The sequence below is a fragment of the Ranitomeya variabilis genome, chromosome 5 (assembly GCF_051348905.1).
Source record: "Ranitomeya variabilis isolate aRanVar5 chromosome 5, aRanVar5.hap1, whole genome shotgun sequence".
In the NCBI taxonomy this organism is placed as follows: Eukaryota; Metazoa; Chordata; class Amphibia; order Anura; family Dendrobatidae; genus Ranitomeya; species Ranitomeya variabilis.
The window spans coordinates 50603575-50623761 of NC_135236.1; the positions used below are offsets into that span (position 1 = coordinate 50603575).

A 20187-nucleotide genomic window follows, 5' to 3' on the forward strand; every position below is an offset into this window, starting at 1 on the left:
AGTCAGTGTTACCTATACACTGACACTATACACTGTATACTATATACTGGACTGAAGGGTAAATTGACTAGATCAATGGATGTTTGACAGGTTATAGTTTCACACAGCAACTATTTTTCTGGAATAATCTGGTTCAGGTATATGATGACCCCGTCACATGACCCCATCGCATGACCCCGTCACATGACCCCGTCACATGACCGGGGGGCCCACAGTGTCTGAACAGCCCGGGGCCCTGGCTACCCTTAATCCACCCCTGCTATATATAACTATATTATAACTATAATAATTCATATATAAACATCCATATCAACCTCTTTAGGACTGTAAAGGAAATCTAATAAAGCATAAAAAAAAATAAAACATATTTAGTCAGATAGTTCCCCATGTGACAATACTAAATATGTTTCTTTAGGTTTTTTTTGCTTTTTTAGATTTCATTTACACTCCTGAAAAGGGGGCTGATATGAACGTTTTTTATGAACCTACATAAATATATATAAAACTGTAATAATTCTTATCTAAACGACCATATCAACTTCCTTTTTAGGAATGTAAGGGAAATCTACAAAAGCGTAAAAAAAAACAAAAAAAAAACATACTTCGTATTTTCGCATGAGGAACTATCTGATCTAATAAAATATTATACGTTTTGTCCCATGCTGTAAAGTTTAGAAAAAGGGGGGGGGGGGAAAGTCGAAATGCAAAATGTACGTTTTTTGGTCATTTTTGCCTCCCCAAAAGAAGAGGAATGAAAGAATATCCTAAAGTCATATGGTCCACAAAATAATGAAAATTACAGCTCGAAAAAAAATCTCTAATACAACTCTATTGACTGAAAAATAACAATAAAAAGTTAGAGCTCTTGGAAGGTGAAAAGGGGCCCCCTGGGTCCTGTCACGCAAGGACCCACACAAGCCTGGAGCCGGCCCTCCCGGTTGGTAGCACACCCAGGCTCTGGTCAGAGGTGGTCCAAGAGTTTCCACGGCTTTATGTGAGAAAACCAGGACTATCAATGGTCTTTGGTAGTTTTTGGCTCGGTAACACAAAAATGTGCTGGAAAGTGCAGATCCGGCAGAATTGCTTTTGCACTCCTTAGGTTTTCCTATAATGTGGCAAATTTGACGTAAAGCCAGGTACGAACAAAATATGCTGATTAGAAGATGCTTCCTGCAGGGAATCAATATGTACTCTGCGATTCAGCAACTAAAACTGCCTACACAAAGCATAATTAGTGTTACCTTCCTTCCCATAGCCCTGCATTGAGTATTCTACAGTATGGGGGTTTACGCTGATTAGTGACGGCTTTACTATGAGTCTTGGTGACCAACGTTTTCCTAAAAAAGCTGCTACAATATACTGACTATATACTGTATGCTACACAAAGATGTTTGAGAAGGTCCACTCACTATGGCACCATGCCAAATCGAAATAAGAAATGTGTATACCTGTCAGCTGTATACTGCCAATGGTGGCAGTCTGTGCAGCTGCTATGGGGCCAGTGATCTGGGTGGGGCCTGGTGCCAGCATCGGAAAAACCACCTTCCCCGTCCGTCATAGCATGTTCAACTATATCGGCATCCTGGATGATGGAGGAGGGAGCGTCAGCTGACGATCCTTCTTCCATCATTCTTCCTCTGCATCTAACGTCTCAGTGCAGTGGGCGCGATTACGTCACTACATTGTACCCTCTGTGCTGAGATGTGCGGCGCTACAGACAGCTTGATGCAAAGACCAAAGGAGCTTGGGGGACGAGTAGGAGATGTGAGTATTGTATTTTTTTTTAAACCAGTGAATACATTGTGGTGGCCATAATACTATATGGAGGACTACAGGGAGTGCATTATACTAAATGGAGGACTATAGGATGCATTACACTGTATGGAGGACTATGGAGAGTGTATTACACTATATGGAGGACTATAGGGTGCTTTATACTATATGGATGACTATGGGCAGTGCATTATACTGTATGAAGGACTATGGGGTGTATTATACTATATGGAGGACTATAGGGGAGCATTATATTATATGGAGGGTCATGGGGTACATTATACTATATGAAGGATTATGGGGTGAACTACATTATATGGAGGACAATAGGGGTGCATTATACTGTATGGAGGATTATGGTAAGTGCATTATGCTATATGGAGGATGATGGGAAGTGCATTATATCATTTGTAGGATGATGGGTAGTGCATTATACCATATGGAAGGCTGTAAGGCCCATTACACTATATGAAAGGCTATGTGGGGGTGATTGTAATATTTAGAGGTCTATGTAGTGGCCATTATACTGTATGCAAGCAATTATACAGTGTGAAGGTTTGTGTGGGGTCCATCATACTGTATGAGGGACATTGTACTGTTTGGATAACTAGTGCAGGTCATTATACAGTATTATACACTTCTGCAATTCACTGTGGGTGTATCATTCAACATTTATAGGGTACTTGTCTCAGCATCTTTCTTATGCTTTACATTGTAAAGACTGAAAAGTTGTGAGATATGATCTTCTGTGACCCAGCAGCTGATATGTGTGTATTGTACCTGTACTGCGTATACCTGTCATGGTGTAGTAGTAGTGTAAGGAGGAAATGTGTGTACTGTATCTGTGCTGTGTATACCTGTCATGGTATAGTAGTAATATGAGGAGATGTGTGTACTGTAACTGTGCTGTGTATACCTGTCATGGTGTAGTAGTGTGAGGAGGAGATGTGTGTACTGTATCTGTGCTGTGTATACCTGTCATGGTGTAGTGGTGTGAGGAGTAGATGTATGTACTATACCTGTGCTGTGTACACCTGTCAAGGCGTAGTAGTATTATGAGGAGGAAATGTGTGTACTGTACTTGTGCTGAGTGTACCTGTCATGGAGTAGTAGTATTATGAGGAGGAGATGTGTGTAATATACCTGTGCTGTGTATATCTGTCATGGTGTAGTAGTATGAGGAGATGTGTGTACTGTACCTGTGCTGTGTATACCTGTCATGGAGTAGTCATGTGAGGAAGAGATGTGTGTACTGTAATTGTGCTGTGTATACCTGTCATGGTGTAGAAGCAGTGTGGGAAGGAGATGTGTGTACTGTACCTATGCTGTGTATACCTGTCATGGTGTAGTAGTAGTAATAGTGTGAGGAGGAGATGCGTGTACTATACTTGTGCTGTGTATACCTATCATGGTGTAGTAGTAGTGTGAGGAGGAGATGTGTGTTCTATACCTGTGCCGTGTATTTCTGTCATGGTGGTGTAGTAGTAGTAGTATTAGTAGTAGTAGTGTGTGGAGGAGATGTGCGTACTGTATGTGTGCTGTGTCTACCTTTCGTGGTGTAGTAGTGTGAGATTTGTGTACTGTACCTGTGCTGCGTATACCTGTCATGGTGTAGTAGTGTGAGGAGATGTGCTTACTCTACCTGCGCTGCGTATATGTCACACACAGTGTGTGAAGACTAAGTGCAATACGAAGGGATGAGGGGAGGGAAGGAAGCCCAAATGCAAGGGAAAGGGGGAGTGTAAACCCCATAGGCAGATCTAATGGCACCCTGCCTAACTTACCTTCCCTATATTAGTTCCACACCAATCGCCGAGCAGGAAACCTAAGCCCTTTATATCCCTAGAGCTAGGCCCTGAATAGGAAAGGGGTGGAAGATCACTGGTCAGTCCCTACTGTACCCTAAACATAAGAAGGGAGACAAACAAGGGGGAAGAAACTTAGCTTGAGCAGACTCAGAGAGGTAACACCAAACGTCCTCCAAGAGCACCAGAGAGGAAGTAAGCTGACTGCTATAGCTCCAAGCCTTCACAAGAGAAAATGTAAACATTACCCGAAGCTTTCTGAAGCAGACAGAGTCTATAAACACCCAGGTCCATGTGTGTCAATTAGAGCCAGAGGGAGGTTGCCACTGGGTCCAAAAGTCAGAAGGATAAAGAAGGCGTCTGCAATGCCAAACGCAGAGACCTTATGCAGCCACATGCAGAGCGACTGTCTGTTGAATCTGACACACCCGTGACAGTTCCCCCTTCTTCGAGTGGCCTCCGGACACTCAGGACTGGGATTCTCAGGATAACAGGTGTGGAGTGAACGAACTAGCTGGAGGGCATTCACCTCTGATGCTGAAACTCACATCCTTTCCTTTGGGCCATAACCTTCCTTGTATACAACCACCATGATATTCCTTGTAGACAACCACACAAAGTCATTCACATTCAGGTCTGGACCTGGCAAGCATTTTCTGTGAGCCATACGCTCGTTCCTGTCTCCCATGATCTTCAAATTACTCAGAATCCCCCCCCACCACACCAAAGAGAGCGACAAAGCAAAACGCTCCTCCTCAGGAACTCACAAAGCCACTACCCCGCTAAAAGTACCACATTATGGATGGTAACTGTATGCACCAACGATGATTATTAATAGCAAATTCTTCCATTAGTAAGAAGGATGCCCAATCCTCCTGATTCTCGGAGACAAAACATCTGAGGTAAGTCTCCAAATTCTGATTAACGCTCTCGATCTGTACATTCGACTATGGATGGAAGGCAGAAGAAAAGGACAGCTGCACCCCCAGTCGAGAACAGAGTGTCCTCCAGAACTTGGAAACAAATTGGGTCCCCCGATCTGACCACATCGAAGGGAACCCTGTGAAGCTTCACAATCTAATTTATAAACACCTGAGCAAGAATCTTGGCATTCAGAAGTGCCGGTAATGCGACAAAGTGTACCATCTTACTGAACTTATCTACGACCATCGAATCCACAGTCGTAGGTCCGTAATAAAATCCATGGACAAGTGCGTACATGGCCTGCTAGGAATAGGTAGCAGAAGAAGAGTATCAGACGTGCTATACTTTAGAACGCGCGCAGATACTACAAGCAGATACGTGTTTCACCACATGCCGATGCAACCCTGGCCACCAAAAACGATGAGAAATAAGGTCCACAGTTGCCTTACCACCTGGATGAACAGCAAGCACAGAGTTGTGATGTTCCTTAATTACTTTGCTACGCAGATTAGATGGTACAAATAACCTTCCTGAAGGGCAGGAGGTAGGGGCGTCCCTATTAGCCTCCAACATCCCCTTTCTGCCAAATCGGGGTAGGGTTCTCATGGTCACCACCACCAGGGAAGCTCCGGGACAAAGCATCAGCCTTGACATTTTTAACCCCTGGACAGAAAATGACAACAAAATTGAACCTAGTAAAAAACAGGGAACACCTAGCTTGCCTAGGGTTGAAAAGTTTAGCTGATTGAAGATATGAGAAGTTCTTATGTTCAGTAATAAAAGTAATGGGATGAACAGCCCACTCCAGCCAAAAGCTCCCTATTGCCCATGTCATAATTTCTCTAAGGGTACGTGTCCACCTTCAGGATGGCCAGCGGTTTGGACAGAGCGGCAAACCCGCTCCGCCCTAAGCTCCGCCCCCTTCTGTGACGCGATGATGCCGGATGTGTTCATTGCACACATCCGGCATCATCGCACCCAATACATAGGGCCCTGTGTTTTACCTTGCGGCGGCGCAGCGGCGCCGCAAGGTAAACGGACATGCTGCGATCTTACAAGACGCGCTGCGTGTCCGAAATCGCAGGGCCGCTGGGTGCGTGTTACCACGCATAGTGAAGACGGGATTTGATAAAATCCCCTCCACTATGCTGTAACACGCAGCGTTTCCTGAACGTGGAAACATACCCTGAGCCGAAGATAATTTCTTAGAAAAGAAAGCGCATGGACACCATTTACCAGGGGATGGACCCTGAGACAACACAGCCCCAACACCCACCTCCAATGCATCAACCTCCACAATTAAGGGGTGGGAAACATCAGGTTGACTGGGTACAGGGGCCATGTCAAAACAGCTCTTTAGGGAGGAAAAAGCCTGCAGGGCAGCATCTGACCATTTGGAAAAATCAGACCCCTTCCTTGTCATGTCAGTAAGGGGTTTCACAATTATTGAATAATTTTGGATGAGGTTCCGGTAAAAATTAGTAAAGCCCAGAAAACGTTGTACAGTCTTCAGGTTCTCGTGACAGTCCCAACCAAGGACAGCACGGACATTCTCTGGATCCATCCGAAAACATGACAACAGGTTCCACAAAAACTTCACCTCCTGGACGACGAAAACACATTTTTCTAGTTTGCCATATAGTTTGTTATCCCTTAATATTTGCAGCACCTGTTTAACATGCCCTCGATGTGTCTCAAAATCTGGTGAGTAAACAAAAATATCGTCCAGATAGAACACCACAAACCTGCCCACAAAATGAGGGAAAATATAATTAATGACATGTTGTTAAACCGCCAGGTGCATTGGTCAGACCGAAAGGCATGAGCAGACTCTCGAAATGACCTTCAGGGGTACTGAACGCCGTTTTCCATTCATCCCTTCTCTGATTCTAACAAGGTTGTAGGCCCCCTGAAATTCAATTTGGAGAACACCTTAGCTCCCATGAACTGGCTGAATAGATCCAGAATCAGAGGAAGAGGGTATGGATCTCGGATGGTAATCTGATTTAATTCCAGGAAATCTAAGCAGGGATGTAGACCGCCATCTTTTTTCTTCACGAAGAACCCTGCCACCACGGGCGAAGATGATGGTCAGATATGTCCCTTCTCCAGACTTTCCGCAATGAAATTCTTCATGGCTTGTCTCTCAGGGCCAGAAAGATTATACAGTCTGGACTTTTGAAGTTTAGCTCCAGGGGTCAGGTTCATAGGACAGTCATATATACGGTGAGGAGACAAATCCTGACACCACCTCTCAGAAAAACGTCATCAAAACCAGACAAAAATGCAGGTAAGGTTACTGTAGAGAATGTAGAAAGGGAAATATTTGAACAGTTCTCATGGCAGTAATCTCCCCACTCAGCGATTTCCCTGGCTTGCCAATCCACCAACGGATTATGTTTCACCAACAGGGAAGACCCAATACAATTGGGGTGGGGAAACCGTCCTGGACATAGCAAAGAATTATCTCACAATGAACCAACCCCACCCTCAGTCTTACATTATGTACAATCTGAGTGAGAGCTTTATGTGCAAGTGGTGCTGAGTCGATGGTGAAGATGGGAATGTGCTTAGTTAAAGTACAGTAGGCAAGCCCATGAGTTCTAGCAAACTCAGCATCAACCATGCTGACTCCAACTCCACTGTCAACAAACACAGAAATCTGCTTGCTTTTGCCTTCCAGCCCCACCTTTGCTGTCAGGACAAACCGGGAACTGCAGGAATATGCACCACTTGCACCGAGTCTCCTTTTGCTTTGACATCAAAGGACAGGCACCAATAAAATGTCCCTTTTTTCCGCAAAAAAAACACACTCCCTTCTTTTTGTGAATCTCTGAGGAAATGTTTGATGCAGAAGCACCCCCTAACTGCATGGGTTCCTCCACCATCCCAGAACTGGTTCACCACCAGATTGCTCCATTGATAAAGGGGCACTACCCTGAAAAGGAGGCTCCGCAGAAGGTGGCCTTACCCACCTATCCCGAAGGCGTCTATTGACACGTATAGCCAACAACATAGCAGCCTCCAAGGACTCAGGGGTTTCATACACTGCCAAAGCAACTTTCAACCTTTCAGTAAGGCCCTGAAGAAATTGGCTTCTGAGAGCCGGGTCATTCCATCTTATATCAGTAGCCCAACTGCGGAATTCGGAGCTATACATCTCCATTGACCGATTCCCCTGTTGACGGTGACAAATCCTGGACTCAGCCAAGGAGACTTGGTCAGGGTCATCATAGATAAGGGCTAGAGCCCCCCAAAAATCCCTCTACAGACTGGAAACAAACTGAATCCTGCGGCAAAGAGAAAGCCCAGGATTGAGGATCTCCTTGCAGAAGAGAAATCACAATACCAACTCGTCGCTCCTCATTTCCAGAGGAGTGAGGACGAAGTTTAAAATACTGTTTGCAAGCTTCCTTGAACACAAAAAAAACCTTGTCCCTACCTCTTGAAAATCTGTCTGGGAGGGCAACCTTGGGTTCCAGCTGGACCTGCCTACCTGCAGAGACCCTAACATCAGCGACCGGCAGCAGCTGTTACTGCTGCTGAACCTCGTATTAGAGGTCATTGACCTCCAGAGACAGACAGTGTAGCTGCTCTGCCAGCCCTGCAACTGGATCCATAACCAAGGGAGAAAGAAAAAAAAAAAAACATGCCCAAGGAGGTAAAAAAAAAATAAATTCACAAATACAACCACGTGTCATTTTTTTTTTAATGCACGGACAATGATAATGTCACGCACAGTGTGGGAAGACTAACTGCAACACGAAGGGATGACGGGAAGTAAGCCCAAACACTTGGGAAAGGGGGAGTGGAGATCCCTAGGCAGATCTAATAGCACCCTGCCTACCCTACCATCCCTATATTGTTTCCACATCAATCGCCAAGCAGGAAACCTAAACCCTGTATATCCCTAGAGCTAGTCCCTGAATAGGGAATGGGGGTACACACTGGTCAGTCCCTACTGTACACTAAAGACAAGAAGGGAGACAAACAAGGAGGGAGAAACTTAGCTTGGGCAGTCTCCAGAGAGGTAACACCAAACGCCCTCCAAGAGCACCAGAGAGGAACTAAGCTGACTGCTATAGCTCCATGCCTTCACAAGGGAAAATGTGAATATCACAAGCGGATCCCTGAAGCAGACTGAGAGTCTATAAACACTCAGGTACAGGTGTGTCAATTAGAGCCAGAGGGAAGTTGCCACTGGGTCCAAAAGTCAGAAGGATTAAGAAGGCGTCTGCAATGCTAAAAGCAGAGACCTTCTGCAACCAGATGCAGAGCGACTGCCTGTTGCATCTGACACACCTATGACAGGATACATGTCATGGTGTAGTAGTAGCGTGGGGAGATGTGTGTACTATACCTGTGCTGTGTATACCTGTCATGGAGTAGTAGTATTATGAGGAGGACATGTGCCTAATGTACTTGTGCTGTGTATACCTGTCATAGTGTAGTATTAGCGTGAGGAGGATATGTGTGTACTGTGCCTGTGCTCTCTACACCTGTCATGGTGTAGTAGTATAAGGAGGAGATGTGTGTACTGTACCTGTGCTGTGTATACCTGTCATGTTGTAGTAGTAGTGTGAGATGTGTGTACTGTACCTGTTTTGTGTATACCTGTTATGGTGTAGTAGTGTGACGAGGAGATGTGTGTAATGTACCTGTGCTGTGTATACCTGTCATGGTGTAGTAGTAGTGTGAGGCGATGTGTGTAATGTACCTGTGCTGTGTATACCTGTCATGGTGTAGTAGTGTGACGAGGAGATGTGTGTAATGTACCTGTGCTGTGTATACCTGTCATGGTGTAGTAGTAGTGTGAGGAGATGTGTGTGCTGTACCTGTTTTGTGTATACCTGCTATGGTGTAGTAGTGTGAGGAGGAGATATGTGTACTGTACATGTGCTGTGTATACCTGCCATGCTGTAGTAGTAGTAGTATGAGGAGATGTGTGTACTGTACCTGTGCTGTGTATGCCTGTCATGGTGTAGTAGTGTGAGAAGGAGATATGTGTACTGTACCTGTGCTGTGTATACCTGTCATTGTGTAGTAGTAGTGTGAGGAGGAGATGTGTACTGTACCTGTGCTGAGTGTACCTGTCATTGTGTAGCAGTGTGAGAAGGAGATATGTGTACTGTATCTGTGCTATGTATACCTGTCATGGTGTAGCAGTGTGAGAAGGAGATGTGTGTACTGTACCTGTGCTGTGTATACCTGTCATGGTATAGTAGTAGTGTGAGGAGGAGATGTGTGTACTGTACCTGTGCTGTGTACACCTGTCATGGTGTAGTAGTTTGAGGAGGAGATGTGTGTACTGTACCTGTGCTGTGAATACCTGTCATGGTGTAGTAGTTTGAGGAGGAGATGTGTACTGCACCTGTGCTGTTTATACCTGTCATGGTGTAGTAGTGTGAGGAGGAGATGTGTGTACTGTACCTGTGCTGTGTCTACCTGTCATGGTGTAGTAGTGTGAGGAGATGTGTGTACTGTACCTGTGCTGTGTATACCTGTCATGGTGTAGTAGTTTGAGGAGATGTGTACTGTACCTGTGTTGTGTATACCTGTCATGGTGTAGTAGTGTGAGGAGGAGATGTGTGTACTGTACCTGTGCTGTGTATACCTGTCATGGCGTAATGGTAGTGTGAGGAGGAGATGTCTGTACTGTACCTGTGTTGTGTATACCTGTCATGGTGTAGTAGTGTGAGGAGGAGATGTGTGTACTGCACCTGTGCTGTTTATACCTGTCATGGTGTAGTAGTGTGAGGAATAGATGTGTGTACTGTACCTGTGCTGTGTATACCTGTCATGGTGTAGTAGTGTGAGGAGATGTGTGTACTGTACCTGTGCTGTGTATACCTGTCATGGTGTAGTAGTGTGAGGAGATGTGTGTACTGTACCTGTGCTGTGTATACCTGTCATGGTGTAGTAGTGTGAGGAGGAGATGTGTGTACTGTACCTGTGCTGTGTATACCTGTCATGGTGTAGTGTGAGGAGGAGATGTGTGTACTGTACCTGTGCTGTGTATACCTGTCATGGTGTAGTAGTTTGAGGAGGAGATGTGTACTGTACCTGTGCTGTGTATACCTGTCATGGTGTAGTAGTGTGAGGAGGAGATGTGTGTACTGTACCTGTGCTGTGTATACCTGTCATGGTGTAGTGTGAGGAGGAGATGTGTGTACTGTACCTGTGCTGTGTATACCTGTCATGGTGCAGTGTGAGGAGGAGATGTGTGTACTGTACCTGTGCTGTGTATACCTGTCATGGTGTAATGGTAGTGTGAGGAGGAGATGTCTGTACTGTACCTGTGCTGTGTATACCTGTCATGGTGTAGTAGTGTGAGGAGGAGATGTGTGTACTGTACCTATGCTGTGTATACCTATCATGCTGTAATGGTAGTGTGAGGAGGAGATGTCTGTACTGTACCTGTGCTGTGTATACCTGTCATGGTGTAGTAGTGTGAGGAGGAGATGTGTGTACTGTACCTGTGCTGTGTATACCTGTCATGGTGTAGTGTGAGGAGGAGATGTGTGTACTGTACCTGTGCTGTGTATATCTGTCATGGTGTAGTGTGAGGAGATGTGTGTACTGTACATGTGCTGTGTATACCTGTCATGGTGTAGTAGTTTGAGGAGGAGATGTGTGTACTGTACCTGTGCAGCCACTCCCTGTGTCACTACAGCCAAGAGTAACAAAATATTAAAAGAACTTCAAGTTGCGCAAAAATATTTTTACATTTCAAGTAATTTTACGCCGTAAAAGAAACCTCTTTAAAGAATGGGGGTCTTTGTGTATATCGGCTGTAGTGAATACTAGTGATAGCGGCTGCACACGAGATGGTGTGTCTATGTCTGCTGGGTGACAGCGTCGCTGCAGCCTACACAGTCTGAGTCTTTCAGGTGAATGCACAGTATAAAAATAACCCAGGTGTATAAAATCATCTCACAAAAATAGACGCTCTCCTCTTCCTCCTGTGTAGGCATCTATGAATAGAGAGGAGACAGCGAGGAGGGGTCGGAGCAGATCTGAACAAAGCGCACAAGTAGAAGGATAATGACTGCAGGAGATGTGCCTGGATGAGGTGCAGCCACAAAGATACTGCAGCCGTTAGGACCTGCCCCACAACCCCCGCACCTCGGTCTCTTCATCATACCTAAAATAAAACTGGTGCAATTACGTCAAAATATACGACATCCAATACATGAGCCATAGGTATCAACGTATGCACCCCTAAAAGACTGCCATGTGACGCCACAAAAAGTAAGCAGTAGGTGACAGTTCTCTCTTACGCCTTCTGTCAGCTCCAATATTCCACCATTTTTTCCCATTAGCGATTTTGCCATTTTTCACTTTGGACTCTCCTCCACCCACTATTGGTTAATTATAAATCCGAGAGCCCTTTGGACTTCACTGCACCCCTTATAGCAGTTGTCCCCAACCTGTTTTAATTTGAGAGCCACATTCAGCTTTGAGAGATGGCCAGAAGTCACAATCTATGGGAAGAAATCATAGAAGCCAGAAGTCACAATCTATGGGAAGAAATCATAGAAGCCAGAAGTCACAATCTATGGGAAGAAATCATAGAAGCCAGAAGCCACAATCTATGGGAAGAAATCATAGAAGCCATATTTAGACCAATGTCTGATAACCGGTCCTTAAAAGGTTATTCTGGCTGACTTTCATTTCGGAGAGGAAAGCAGCACCAGTGACAGATACCTAAAGGTTGACAGGTCTCAGCTCTTGTCCTTTTCTAATCCTCGTACCTGCGTGATACCTGCCGTGCGTGATACCTGCCGGTGGTGGTGCACATGTAGTGACATGTGCACCATGGGTAGGTATCACCGGTGGTGCAGGGGCACCAGGACCTCTCACCTTCGATATTGAAGCGAGTGGAGCTGGATAATTTTTAATTGGGAGATGAGCCGGTGACGTTATGTCAGGATGAATGTGCCATCGGCGGGTCCTGATGAAGAGGAGTCGTCCACAACAGCGGCCAATCACACACACGTCACTGCAGGTATCTGTAGCTGTGATGCACCTCCCAATACAGAAGGGAGTGGAAGCAGAATAAATATTTAATGGTAATTATGTAAAATGCACACTCTTATGACCTGCTTTCCTCTCACTTTAATAACTGGTGGCGGTGGAAAATGTGGAAGAGGGTAGATTTTGGGGAGCATTGGGGAACCTGGTGTTTGTATTGGGCATACTAGAGGAGTCTGCAATATGGTGCAGGCAGGCAAGAAGTGGCCAGGAGACCTGAAGTGATGAGGAAGACTGTTCGGGACAAGATAGGAGGAAGAGGAGGTGGCAGGGACAGCCCCGCGCTAAGAGGGATACGTCACTAACAAGTAGAAGGCAGTCTTTGCATGACTCGTCCTATATTTCACTTCATCCTACTCTAGTCTGTCTGGTGTACCAACGATAATGTGCCGATCTAGCAGATACTTCTGCCCTATGGCTCTACTTCTGAGGTTGAGGAAAATGAACCAAATCTTTCTCAGTCAGTATGGCCATGTTGAAATGTCACCTAAATCAATAGTACAAGTGTGTGTATATATTCTACATCCTCCCCAGTTCTGAATTCTCAGCTACACTGCTCAGTACTGCTGTGAATGTCCTCCGTGCTACTTCAGCTTCTGAATATGTGCTACATAGAAACAGGAGAGAAGAAGTTGCTCATTCCTGTGCATGCTGTTTTTGGAAGACATCAAAGCAGCTAGTCTCTAACCACTAGCTCAGATACTGAAAATTTGAGCTAGAGAGGGAAAAATTGAGGAAGAAGTAGGATCCAACTCATACAATGAAATAGTATTTATGTACACATAAAGTGCAACTTATTCTAAAAAGACGTCTGAAAGGATGGATACGACTTAAAGTTGTAATTAAGTTGGAGAAGGGTAGGGTAGGTTTTTGTCATAGATACAACATAACACACTAGAATTTTGGCCAGATTTATGATATTAATAGGGGAATACTTTATTGATTTCCAGATAGGGCAACAAATTTACCCCAAAATTGGAAAGTCACATGGATAGTCATAAGGACTAGTAGTGTCATTGTTATAGGACTTCTGAGGAGACTTTCTACATTGACTACTTTTTACTTCTACTGTAGAGGAACACTGAAGGTCAGCGGCTACACAGATGATCACCATTATCTCGAAACAAAAGGTAATACTTATCCACTCGAAATCCAGCATCGGTCTTGTGTCTTTTCCTTCTCTGGCGCCCAGGTCTCTCCTACCTTGTGTGCAACAGGTTGGTCCTGCTGAATCAAAGTACCTTTCTGTCTGCTTGACTCTATTCTAAGGTGCAGTCTGCACACTCGTCTCTGCTGTACCAAGGTCCTTGACCATGTACATTGCCCAGCCGATCTAAGGTGCTGTCTGTATACTCAGCTCTATTATTCCAAGGTGCCTGTCAACATCTTATCTGCTAATCCTTGCTGTTCCATGTGCTGTCTATCTTGTACAGCTCTGCTGTTACACATATTGTCTAGCCTATCCATCTTCCCTGATTCATGTGCCCTCCATCACATCCAGTTCCTCCGATCAACTTGACATCCAAAATAGCCAACTCTACTGATTCTTGGAGTTCCACGCAGCATCCGGCCTATCTAACTTGGCTGCATAAATGCCATTTGTCCATGCTTCTCACCATGACCTTCAGCTAGGCGAGTCATAACAGTAATATTTTGGACTTCTCATCATCAACTGAATTGATATGAAGTCCAAGTTGTCCAAACTCATCAGATGGCCAGACTTAATCATTAATGAAAGGAACTTGAATGAAGATCACCATGGACGTGAGTGAACGGAGGAGGAAGTGGAAGCACCCACCAAGTGATGCACAAATTTGGAGCTGTGTTGGCATATAATCTTTAATTATAAAATGACAGATGAACGTTGATTAGCTAAATTGCCAATAAGGCGAATGATGAAAAGCACTGAAGAATATTAAACCAAAGCCTTCCTGGAATATTGAAAATGGAAAATCTACTCAAGGATCTGGGATGAAAAGTCAAACTATGATTCGGTAGAGCAAGGTTTCCCAATGGTCCTAGTGTTCAAGACCAACAATGAAGTTATGGAGTATTGTATTAGTGTTAATCATTACCCAGCCAGTAATGGCATCTATATGACTATAACGAGCACAAGGACTGTCTGCAAGGTTTTTGTCTGGGTCGAGGGCAATAGACTATACTGTGAAGTGACGGCATGGGTGATGACATGGCGGCTCACAGTGATACTCACAGGTCACATCACTATGGTGTAAAGTCTTTTTTAATTCATTGCTCTCAGTCCTCATTACTGGGAAAATAATGCTAATTAGTCCAAGCAAAGCCACTCCACTTAAGTTGTTCATTTGGTTCTTCTTTTATAATTGTGGGCCCTTTGAAGCCCTGCTGTAAAGTAACAATTTGTGGCCTAATTGCTTAATTAGAAGATGTAATGGTTGTTGTCTACTAGTTTGATGCCTGAAAATTCACATAGTAAACAGAAACAGGTCCATTCATTGTGGCCATGACAGGCTTGCAAAATTCACACTGCTGTACATTCATACGCATCACATAAAAATAAGTGTCCATATTCTACATCACTCATATACTACTGTGGTCTTAATTTATTTTGAGGGATGCTCATTGGTCATTAGTATAATTAGAGTTGACAAACGCATACTCATTCAAACAGAAGTTTGCTTCACTTCCTGCCACCATGTCATCATTCAGTGTATCCATGTATTCAGTGGGTTCCATATACTTCCATGATAAGTGAGAAGGTGCACATTGCAGTAACACCATTTAACTATTTCATTATTATCAGAAGCTTTAAGAAACATAATCATAATAAAAACTGCGTTTCCAGAAAATAGTGACAGAATAAGATACTGTATATGTCATATCAGATCTGATATCTTCAGATCCGTGCCACTGCTATGTTCTGGCATCAAAAATTGTCTTGTAAATGTAGACTTTCTGGGGTATTTTATTTTAAGACCACACAAGTCTGATATTCAAGAAATTAAAAACATTTTTATAACCAGGGGTGTATTATACACCCATAGCGGGACCTAACAACATTCCATTTTTTTTCCTGATACTATTTATTTACTTGTGCATCCCCCTGTCCTTATGATTCCAAGAAATTCTGGAGATATATAGTTAATGGAGCATGTAGTACCCTTCCAGGAATTTGTACATTAGGCAAAAGTGGAATGACAATGGGTGCCATCTTCATCTCTACAGGCGGATACATGTAGGCAGGGCCGGGGGGCTTTGTGACATGGCCTTTGAACAACTTCTGTAACATTTATATAGTCTCATGTTACTAGCCCCTTATTGTTTTAGATTTACTTATTGTTACATTTATCTTTTATCTTACAGATCTCTGGGTGACCCTGTAGCACACAAAGCTTTCAATCTGTGTTTATGTAAATCAGCATTTTACCTTGGCCAAAACCCTCAAAGATTGACCTGGTAACACTGACTACAATACTGAATTTCATCTTTTCTCCTTCACAATGTCCTTCACATCATCGTTGCTTCCTCTTAGCGTCCACCTCCATTCTTCCCCTCAGTATCTTCCCCCCTCCTCCTCCACATCCTGCTGCACCTCATGATAGATTCCCTTTTATACCCATATGTACGTCCCCTCCATTTTCCACTAATCCAGCCTATGAGACTCTGTTTCTAGCCCAATGTATCATGGTGACACCCGCCACATACAGACCACGGTCTTCCATTCTCGTCTTTGTCTCAGAAATTTCCTCCTCATCAATCTGATTCCATCTTGGGTATAAGTCCCTTCCTTCCATCGCCTCTCCAAATCTCATTATGGTCTCCTTCATCTATCTCCCTGTCACCCTGTCAATATCACCGACTTCTCTATTGTAATGTACCGTAAGTTCCATGTTCAAAACTGCAGCACATAAGCACCATTCCCGATTATTCAGTTCTGCATATAAACAGCACCCTGACATGTAAATCTCTGCACTGGGTATACGAGGCCCACATGTGTCGGCCTGCAGAGATGTGCAGCACGATTTCATAATATATATCCCCGCTAGCCGATCTTGGCAGAGCCAAGCTTGTCAGATGGAGCAGGGCTGAGTTTACCATTTTGCTCAACCCATTGTGAAACCATCTTTCATTGTTTTGTCACCCAGGCCAGCAGGTGCACTGAATACATTCAGAGATCTCGTGTTCCACGAACGATGTGTCGCTGAAGGGTTAAATAACAAATTCAGATCTGCTCCATCTGTATGTCTTGGGTTAGAGTGTGAAAACTGAGCGTGCCAGACAGAGGATGGATTGTGTGTGACGGAGAAAGGGCTAGGAAGGGAAGGATAATGCAGAGAAAGCAGAGAGGAGGAGGACGGAGCGAGAGCAAGGTTCCTTACAGAATGGAGCTTTTGAAGAGGAATGCATGGCACGGACGCGGGCACTGGCAGCATGTAACATAAGGTGGACTGTCACGGGCAGGGACGCCGGAAGTGGCTGGCAACCAAAACCACAAATAGATAAATAGATAATAGATGATAGATAGATAGAGATAGATAGATAGATAATAGATAGATAGATAGATAGATAGATAGATAGATAGATAATAGATAGATAGATAGATAGATAGATAGATAGATAGATAGATAGATAGATAATAGATAGATGATGAATAGATAATAGATAGATAGTAGATAGATAATAGATAGATGATGGATAGATAATAGATAGATAGTAGATAGATAGATAGATAGATAGATAGATAGATAGATAATAGATAGATGATGAATAGATAATAGATAGATAGTAGATAGATAATAGATAGATAGTAGATAGATAGATAATAGATACATGATGGATAGATAATAGATAGTAGATAGATATATAACAGATAGATAGATAATAGATAATATATAGATAATAGATAGATGACAGATAGATACATACATACATACATAGACAGATAATAGATAGATAACATATAAATAGAAAGATAGATAATAGATAGATAATAGATAAATAGATAATAGATAGATAATAGATAGATAGATAATATATAGATATTAGATAGATAATAAATAGATAATAGATAGAGATATATAATATATAAATAATAGATAGATAATGAATAGATAATAGATAGATACAGTATATAATAGATAGATAGTCGATAGATAGACAGATGGAACATGTGATACGTGCAAGGCAGGAGTAATGTGTCAGATAATATTATGTGAAGCCATATATAACATCGTACAGTATAGACCAGGCGGTGTGTGAGCGTGCCAGGCACGTGCAAGGACGACCTAGGGCCGGATGTTTCTGGAAATGGGTCATATAAGGAAGTCAGACCAAAGTATTGTGTGGCCCAAGATGTCAAGAACGGGAGGCAGTAAAGGGGAAACAAGGCCATAGATATAGTATTGTGTGACCAGGTGGTGGATATATATATATATATATATAATGATAGATAGATAGAGAGTTAACAGATAGATAGATAGATAGATAGATAGATAGATAGATAGATAGATAATAGATAGATAACCAATTCATGTATTAGTCAAGGCATGGACATTGATAAGATATGGGGAATTATTCTAATGGGTTTTCTGTATACATCCATCATACACGCGTGCTCACACGCCCAGTGACTGCCATGTCTCTTCTATTGTTCTCAAGAACCCCCACCCCCATGTTCCTGTAGGTACCAGCTGCAACTGGGCAGGGTGTTGGTGGTATCAGTCTGTGCAGTGTCTGCATTTTCATACCCCATCCATCCCAAGTCATCTATCTATCTATCTATCTATCTATCTATCTATCTATCTATCTATCTATCTATCTATCTATCATCTATTACCTATCATCTATCTATTATCTATCTACAGTATTATCTATCATCTATTATCTATCTATTATCTATAGATCTATCTATTATCTTTCTATCTATTATCTATCTATCAATCTATCTATCTATCTATCTATCTATCTATCTATCTATCATCTATTATCCATCTATCTTTCTACCTATCATCTATCTATCATCTATCTTTCTATCTATCATCTATCTATCATCTATTACCTATCATCTATCTATTATCTATCTACAGTATTATCTATCATCTATTATCTATCTATTATCTATAGATCTATCTATTATCTTTCTATCTATTATCTATCTATCATCTATCTATCTATCTATCTATCTTTCTATCATCTATCTATCTATCATCTATCCATCTATCTATCCATCTATCCATCCATCTATCCTCCATCCCGTAGTATCTCAGAGCACCAAGGACACGCGCTCTCCTTCTCCTTTCCCGTCACTCTCCCTCCCCCACTTTCTGTCCTCATTGCTGCATTGTAAGATGCCTTCTGGTCCCAGCTGGGACTCCCCTGAGATTCCTCTTTCCATCCCTCCACCTTTCTCTGCATCTTCTTCTTCCTCCTCCTGTGCTAGCACAGCACCAAAAACATAACTCACCCCATCATCCTCCTAATTCGACCCCTTTCTTCTCTAAACATTTTCTACATAAAAAGAAAAAAAGAAAGATGGCGGTACTTACAGTCACCATGCTGAGGGAACGTAGGTTGGATCCTGTCGATTTTCGGTTGCGCCTCTCTTGCCGTCGGGATCCTTTTCTCAGCGTCCTGGCGTCCGAGGTGCGCCTGCCCACCCCGCCGCTCCCTTGCCCCCTCCCGGCGGCCGTCACGGGATCGAGACAAGAAACCGGAGCGTGAAGAAAAAAAAAAGCTAAATATTACAAAAAAAAAAAAAAAAAAGATTTATATAAAATTCGAGCGCTATGAAAAATATTCCCCTCGGCTTCTTAAAAGGGGGAAAAATAATATCCAAAATTTTATCAAAAATGGTAGAAAAAGATCCCAAAATAGATATATCTATAGATAGAAAAAATAGTCTCGATAAGGCAAGAAAAAAAAAAAAGTGCTGTGCAGGCCGATTGGGGTGAGGGGGGGTCTTTGTCTGGAATGAAAAGGAAAGTGGGGGGGGGGGTACGAGATTTTGGAGACAGGGATTGAGAGAAAGGGAAGAGGGAAGAGTCTGGTGTGATTCGTTTTAATCCCAAAGTAGCGTCACCTTGCTCTCCCTTCATGTGAACGGTGTGATCCCCCTCTGCACATTTATATACGGCACTGCGGATGGTGCGGCTCGCTCCGTTATTGGCTGCGGCATTGGAAAAGGGTGAGTGCGGAGGGAGGGACATGATGGATCTACCCCTCCTCTCTCCTTGCGATTTTTTTTTTCTTTTCTCCTCCTTTTCTTTGCTCCAGGCCCCCTGAGTAGAGAGACACATAGAGGAGGGGATGGTCGCACCTGCCAAGCTGCCCCTCTATGTCTCCATCCGTCAGCTATGCCCCCCATCCCTCTGGAAGTCGCCCTTGTGTCCATCCTCCTCCTCCTCTGCATCCTTTTCCAGTCCCTCCTCTGCCTCCTGTTCCTTGTGGTCCTTTGCCCTGGTCCTATCTGATGTCTTTCTACTGCCTGTCGGAGGTGGAATGGTGTAGTGTGCGAGGGGCTGATGTAGCAGAGCCGGTGTGGCGGGGCTGGGCTTAGTCTGCATTTTCATATTCCGAAGAGTTGCGACAAATGACAAACTCAGTTCTGTTTCTGCAAGGATTGATTTTTCCGCAGTCCATTACTAAGTATTTATATCTCCACTATATTATTATC

At 43.5% G+C, this 20187-nt stretch overlaps 1 protein-coding gene across 5 annotated transcripts in view; it reads right to left on the minus strand.

Annotated features, from left to right (window-relative positions):
- The window catches only part of ELAVL3 (ELAV like RNA binding protein 3), a 64503-nt gene extending 44835 nt beyond the window's left edge, over positions 1–19668 (minus strand). For 2 of the 5 annotated variants that reach the window (XM_077261925.1, XM_077261924.1), the window contains exons 1-2: positions 19594–19609; positions 19061–19248 (exon numbers count right to left, since the gene is read on the minus strand). In XM_077261925.1, coding sequence (XP_077118040.1) covers positions 19061–19248; positions 19594–19609 — 204 coding nt within the window. Of the gene's footprint in view, positions 1–19060 lie in introns of all 5 variants that reach the window. The other 3 variants (XM_077261928.1, XM_077261927.1, XM_077261929.1) reach the window with 3 other exon arrangements.
- Positions 19669–20187: the final 519 nt, after the last annotated feature.